Genomic DNA, 7,995 nt, shown 5'->3' on the forward strand with positions numbered 1-7,995 from the left:
GTTGGTTAATTGGTTTCACCAATTCACTTCATCATCTCTCTCTATTTTCTCATTCTCATTTTCTCTTGTACCATGTGTTTTAAACTTGTACCTCAATTGTTTTGTATTTTTTTAATTGAGTGGGTTGAGAAAGATAGAATTTCCGTGTGTTGTGTGTTGGGAAAGATGAAGAAAAAGAAAAGACAAAAATTGATGTGACAATGTGTTCAGTGGGTTGAGAGGGAACGAATTCCTCCTCCCTTAGGGGGATATCCCTCTACACAACATGTCTACTAGTGGCTGCTGCGTATTCTTGGAGACAATCCCATGTCGTGGTCCTCTAAGAATCAAGACATTGTCTCCAACTCTAGTGTCGTAATATCGAAGGCTTGCTAATGTCATTTTATAAACATGTTGGATTTGTAATCTCTATAGGGAGCTTCATTCCCCTCTTTTGAAAATTACTATAGTCTAAAGTGACAACATCTGGGCAATATACATTTCTAACAATTTGGTTCAATATCAACGGACGAAATACATTGAGATCAACATCCACTTTATTTGTGGAAAGGTAGCCAGGGCCAACTTTGAGTTCTTCATGTCTCATTGGGACTTTGGTACACTGTCATTTTCACAAAAAGTCTCCCTACTTCTCTCTTATCGGATTTCCATATTAGTTTGAATGTCTGTTCTTGACCTACCAACCAAATTGTGGTGGTGTATTAGTGTATTATATTGGTGTATTGTGTATTAACTTATTGTGTTATCTCGTTAGTCCATGTATTAGCCCAATTGTATCTATCATGTATTAATTCTCTTTATATAGAATGAAATCAACATCGTGGATTATTCCAATTACACCGTCTACCTTTTTTTTTTTTTTTTTTTTTTTTTTAATTTTATTTATTATTTTTTTTTTGTGCTTTCAATCTAGTTTGAACGTTCGCAACAATAATCACGATAAAAAAGAAAGGGATGTTATTATTACATTATATTTGGATTATATTTCTTTTGGATTTGGCCTATAGTGTATAGTCTGGCCCATTATATCACACGTGTAATTTACCTATATATTTCTAATTAATAAAAATATCATTAAGGGAAAATATTATATTATCCATAAGAAGAAAGGGAAAAAAAACTGCGGGATGTAACGTTTTTCACCATTCATTGTGCATATTACCTTCAGATTTTAATTTGATATTTATTTATGTGTTGATTTAGACATATGTCATCTTAATATTTAAACTTTATACAAAAACCCTCCTTAACTAGACAAATCCCCACCTTTCTAGAGAATAGGGTGACCATTTTATATGGACACACCAATCCAGAACCAAACCTTGGCGTTTCACACAAAATATGTTATTAGACCCTTGTTCATATGCTAGTATACATATGGTACCATATGATGGGATTTTAAATAATATTAACTATAAAAGGAAGACATGCCTGTGTCTTTTCTCATTGGTACTTTCACCAACATAAGTACGTAAAAGGTTATTAAAAACACTATATAATGGTTTAAGGACATATGAAAATATAAAGATTATGTACAAATTCTATTAGTCAATGTAACTTATCTTTTGAATTGTCATATCAAAATAAATAATATGGATTTTATCGATGTTAACATATACAATAGTTTTGTTGTACTTAGTCTTGGTATTTATAAGATTATGGTTTTGATATGGCTATCATGGTTTAGAAGCAAGGTGCACCATATTGGAGTTCTGATTTTCCTATTTTATACGTTGAATAAGTTGTTTACTTAAAGGGATCAATATAATATTACATGATATTCAAAGAAACATTTTCGAGGTCGTTGTTCCACAACATTTTTTTAAGACATAATTTGTGGAGGTTTCCTAATTTTGTTCTTTTCCAACAAAACAAACCAAAAAAATTATTTTAAAACACAAGTTTTGGATTTACAATAGAAGTAAGAAATTCAAAATTAGTTAAGTTAATCGGTGTACTTCAAAATCCAATTCTAGCCTTAACTAATTATGTAATATTTTTTTTTTTTTATTAGCATTTTGCTACTTAAAATACTACATAATTTTAAAAGATTATAAGATTACAGTTAGTCTATCTTCATCTCCCTTTTGTATTTTTACTTATAGTTCATTAAATTTTGTAACATAAACTCACAATTGTCATTCACCACCATACATTACCGTTTACCACCCTCAATAGCCTTTACCAACTTCAACCACCCCCTTGGCCCCATTTGGCTTCCGTAGTAACCCTCGACAACCATCAACAATTCTTAGGACCTCTCAATAAGTCTCGATAACCTTTGGACACCCCCACCAACAATAACACTTTGTACCTCTTAACAACTTTCTAAAGCTCTCAGTCATCCTCAACACTATACCCCATCCCTTCAGACTCATCTCCACGACTCCCATCTCTACCATCTTATTCATTGAGGACCTCATATTTAGACTCGTATACCCGATTTTATCCATGGTAAACTTTAAATGACCATTTATTAGCGATAATATATATATATATATATATATATATATATATATATATATATATATATATATATATATATATATATGGAAAAGATCAAATAAGAACACCAAAAAGGTTGAGAACGTGAGAACAAATATATTCATTTGTGATTCTATGTATTCATTTGTTGATAAATAATAATTTTTTTTACGCACAATCAACATGAATATGTTTTTTCTCTTCAATTGAAATTAAAGGCGAAAAAATTTATCATTTCTCCACAAATGAATACATGGAATCACAAAAAAATATACTTTGTTATCGTGTTCTCAACCTTTTTGGTGTTCTCATTTGATCTTACTCCTATATATATATATATATATATATATATATATATATATATATATATATATATATATATATATATATATATATATATATATATATATATATATATATATATATATATATATATATATATATATATATATGATTTGATCTTGCTATTTATCTACATATATGATTGTCACATATTTTATTCTAATTATAATTGATATCTTCTATGGTATATCGAAGCAAAACTTAAAACTTCTCGTAACTTAAAATTGTCATTGCTGTTGAATGCCAAAATTATTTGCCTTTGGCAACGTTCCTTCGTTTCTCGCCACCACTATTACTTCCCATCACTACATATTCTAATGTTCTTTAAGGAGTCTTCATAATCATGCCATTAAAACCGAGTATTGTGTATTTTCAGGTTATTACTTGACATCCTCATCTTTCAAACATCAAACAACGATCTTTAGATCATGTGCTCAAGTTTAGGACTGTTCACTATTCGGATAAAACCGAATTATCCAATTGGACAATTTGGATCGGATATTCGGATTTTTGGATTGGTTTTCAACAAAACCAAATTATTATTTTGGATTTCAGATTGGTTTTGGTTTATAAAATAAGAATCGAATAGTCCAAAAAAACCGAATAAACATTCCTTATTTATCTATTTATAATATATATCTATAGTTTTTTATTAATTTTGTAATTTATTTTTTTAAATAGGAACGTTTCACCCAATAAAAAAACATTAATATGCATTTTCATTCAAAAGTTTATATCTACAAAATATTTAAATATAATATATCTTCTTATTAGTTGTTTATTAATTTCAAATCACAACTAAGTAATTTGTTTTTGATTCTTGTGTAAAGTTTAGTAATCTTATAATTATTTTTTGTGTTAAAATGTTTCGGTTTTTGAAAACCAAATTATAAAAACCTATCCAACCGAATTGTAATTGGATCGGATCGGATTGGATTGAATTTAAATTTAGTTTGGACTATTCGGATTCATGTTTTGAAAACCGAAATCAATTTGGATTCATTTGATTGGATTGGATCAAACCGATCCATCCAAACGAACACCCCTACTCAAGTTGAGTATCAACATCGCTTAATATACTACTCAAAGTTTACGTACCATTTACACAATACAATGTTGTATATTTTGACAATGTCCGTGCATATTACCCTTTATTGAAATCATTTAACATCAACGCACCTAACATCTTCATATTATATTGATATTCATTTTATATTTGAAAATGTTTGAGTACGAATTTTTAAGGTTCTTCATCGTTCTTAAAAAAATATCAGCATAAAGACTTCCCTACAATGTGTTTACAATATTTCAATCAAGTTTAAGCATTCAACTTGCAGGGGTGCATTACCGATATAGATTTCAAATATTTATAAATATGTTTTTTTTTGTTTTTTTTTAGATTTGACTTGATACTTTTATTTTAAACAATCAACAATTTAATTTAACTGATATATCAATTCAGCTTAATACTTTTATTTTAAACAATAAAAAAAAATCATAATACAAAAGCTTTGCTAAGTAACTTATGATAGCTATTAGGAACTTTCAACTTTTATATTTTATGTTTTATGTTATTTTATACCTTTAAAAAGTCTACATTTATCTTCTTAGAACACTTTTACGCAAATAAAAATTATAGCTTTTAGCTTGCAGCTTCTAGCTATCATTTATTTTGACCAAATTATCATTGATCATGATGTATATATTGGGTTTCTTTACAATGTTTAATAAAAATTTAGTTCAAAATTTAAAAAATAGGCAATTGTTATTAGGACCGATCTCGTTGGTCCTATGGCTAATTATAAAATCCAAATGACCATATTGATCAATTTTGGTATTGATTTTAATATTTGAAGAAATGTCGATTTTGGTTATTAGACCACTTTTGCTAAAATTTGGTTGGTATTCGTCAATTTATACTTCTTATTAGCAAAAAAAAATCAAAGTATTGCGGTCAAATTTATATATAATTATCTTAAATCATATCAATGTGGTATATTTTTTAGTTTGCTACAACTTATTTATCTTTTGGAAATATACAAAAGATGTTTCACCAACAATGTATACATCATTTGATAGCCTCTGTAATAGTAGTGTAGCGATTGAAATATGATATTATATACATAAGATGCAAAATTCAAACATAATGTTTAAAATATTAGTGGTGATCATTGGAGAATGCAATTTACTTTTTTTTTTAATCATTTGACATTATCAATCTATCATATGATTGAACACACCTAGCTTAGTTAGTTAAAGAAATGAACATCACATGCCAAATCACTTGATTTGATTAAGTTACGTACCCCAACAATCCTTCATTTGTAAAGTGAAAGGACATATGTCCCCCTCGCCACTACTCTACAACCTTCTTCAATATAATTTGATTACCTTAAATTAATATACTAGTATATGACACAATTAACAGATCAAAAGATCAATCATATGAAAAAAGGTGTCCATGAAATTTAGTTTAGTGAGTTGCTTTTTATAACGTTTGTAAGTCATGACAACAACGAATGAGTCGTAACTTGTTCTTAACTTCAAGTTATTTTTAGTCATAACGATCAAATTACAAAATTATCATTGTAAATTGATCAACATTGTTTTACCAAGTACATAGGGTTAAAAATGTACTTTTACCTATCACTTAATATGATGTAATTAGAAGTTAATCCAAAATATTCTAAAAAAGGCTTCTTATTAATAAACATTATGTTTAAGTTATTATAAGAAATAATAGACACATCTGCATAAATATGTAATAACATCCATTATGAACACACACCGGCAACATAATTTTAAAAAATGGTTGACTAATATGGTCAAACATCTATAAAAATACATAATTAAAAAAAATGGTTGACTAATATGATCACCTAACAATCAACAGTTTAATTCAACTGATATATCAATTCAGCATTTTAGTTCCTTTGTGAATTAATTACAAATTACGATAGTAATATATAAGTAAATTACCTTAATATATAAGTAATTTAACTGATCATCTAACAATCAACAATTTAATTTAACTGATATATCAATTCAGCAATTTAGTTTCTTTGTGAATTAATTACAAATTACGATAGTAATATATAAGTAAATTACCTTAACCAAGCATCGTAATTTCATATCGTTAATTTGAAAATTTTCAATTAATTGTTTGTATAAGTAATTAAATTAAAGACCAAAAGATAGTATATAAAATTCATACTGAAAAACTACAATGGGACTTTTTTTTTCTAATATTAAGACCACATTTTCGTCCCCAAACCCTTTGAAAATTTTCATTATATTAATCACACAGATGAAATGGAAAAATTAAATAAAATATTAAAAATCAGAATATATAAGAATTGTTTTTGAAATTTTTCAAAAAAATGGAGAAAATCAAACCTCACGTGTGTGTTTTACACATCAAATTTAACAACACGATTGTGGAGGCGGGAATCGTCTACGAGTTGTGGCTGGTTGTATCATGCCGATCATCACCGCCACCGCCGCTGCGGTGGTGAGACTGAGACTCAGACCCACTCGCCGTAGGTTCAGATAACCCTGGACCGAATATTGGCCGATAAGGATTTAATCCAGCAAGCATGTTCAATTGCCCTTCACTATAACAACCACCACCACCACCACCACCATTGTTACCGCCGATTCCCGCTCCTAGTTGTTGACTAGGCAGAAGCGCGACGGGTGTCGGAAAATTCATAAAATGTAAGCCACTAGAAACCGTTCCTCTATACACAGCAGCACTGTTATTTACGTTCGGAAAAGTCCAGATAGGGTCGCCGTTCATGACTTGGTGTTGGTTAGGATTAGAGACCATCCAAAAGTTCGCCGGAATCGATGGGTGACTAGCCGCCATCGCTCCGGCGCTTGACTGCATCAAATAGTTTCCCATCTGTTGTTGGTGTTGTGACGATAAATCCAGCTCCATCGGAGGCCGTCGTTTCCTTCCCATTCCCTCCTCCATCTCTGATAACTCGACCGTATTATCCCTCATTTCTTGCTTCGCTTGTAACATCTGATTCAGATTCATCGTCGACCCAAAACTCAAAAGATTAGATGAAGAATTCTCCGATGGAGATAACCCAATTCCGGGAAAAAGATTCCTCCTTTGTGGGAGAGTGAAATTCGGCTTGAAATAAGTGGATCGTAGCTGCGACGGAACCGACATACTTGACCCAGAACTCCGGAGTGAGATATTGAGTGAAGTAAAGTTCGCCGGGATAGTACCAGTTCCGGTGGCTGCGATGACGGAAGGCTCAGCCTGTTGCAGGAGCCACTCAATGGTTTCACCGTCAGACTTGTGTCCAAGCTCACGGGTAAGCTGGAAAACCCTTGCGGCACATAAAGCCGGCATACGGATACGGCGGCCGCGGCCATCGACCTTTGTATGCCGATCTTTGGTGGAAGTTCTCTTGGGGGGTTGTTTCTTTGAAGGCTCGGCGGAGGAAGTGGTGGCGGTGGTTATAATTTGCATATTAGAGGTGTTGGATCTAAGCCCAGGGTTTAGATTAGTGTCGGCGGAGATGGCAAGAGAAGGGTATGCAGCAGTGCCGGAGGAGGAGCAGCTGGCAGCTTCATCGTCTTTCTTTTCAAGTAGTTTAAAAGGGAAATTTGGGCGATGGTGGAAGTGATCATCACCACCATCCATGATCGCATGAACTTACACAATACACGCACTAAAACCCACAAGAAACACACACACACACAAACACACTGTGTGTGTCTTCACTTATGTGAACTGAATTAGGGTTTTGTGGGTCTTAAATTCTTTCTCTTTCAAAAACACGAACAGTCTCTCTCTTGAAATGTTGAATATTGAAAATTGTTTCGCATTTGATTTTTGTAGAGATACGTGGGAAGATAAGGAAGGAGGGCAAGCTTTAAGCAACAAAGACAATGAGTGGGAATTATATGGGTGAGCTTTAAAAAGCAAAAACAAATACAAATTGAAATGGAAATGAAAAAAGTATCTATTTGGTGTATAAAGTATCAGTCAACCTACAATTTTAGTCCTTCGACTTGAAAACGATTGCTCTTATCATAGAAACACACAAATGGTTAATGACATACGTACGTACTTAGTTATGACTTATGAGAACTTCTAGAATGGTACTATTAAAATGTTTGCATACATATGTCCATTATTGGTAACATATC

At 31.4% G+C, this 7,995-nt stretch overlaps 1 protein-coding gene across 1 annotated transcript; it reads right to left on the reverse strand.

Moving 5' to 3' along the window:
* Positions 1 to 6,139: 6,139 nt before the first annotated feature.
* On the reverse strand, positions 6,140 to 7,735 carry LOC145052385 (transcription factor TCP15-like). Its single transcript, XM_079000207.1, has one exon. It carries the CDS (start codon positions 7,484 to 7,486, stop codon positions 6,281 to 6,283), a length of 1,206 nt encoding a protein of 401 aa, XP_078856333.1. The 5' UTR covers positions 7,487 to 7,735; the 3' UTR covers positions 6,140 to 6,280.
* Positions 7,736 to 7,995: the final 260 nt, after the last annotated feature.

The sequence above is a fragment of the Lactuca serriola genome, chromosome 5 (genome assembly GCF_051521515.1).
Source record: "Lactuca serriola cultivar US96UC23 chromosome 5, Lser_US96UC23_V15, whole genome shotgun sequence".
Classification (NCBI taxonomy): domain Eukaryota; kingdom Viridiplantae; phylum Streptophyta; class Magnoliopsida; order Asterales; family Asteraceae; genus Lactuca; species Lactuca serriola.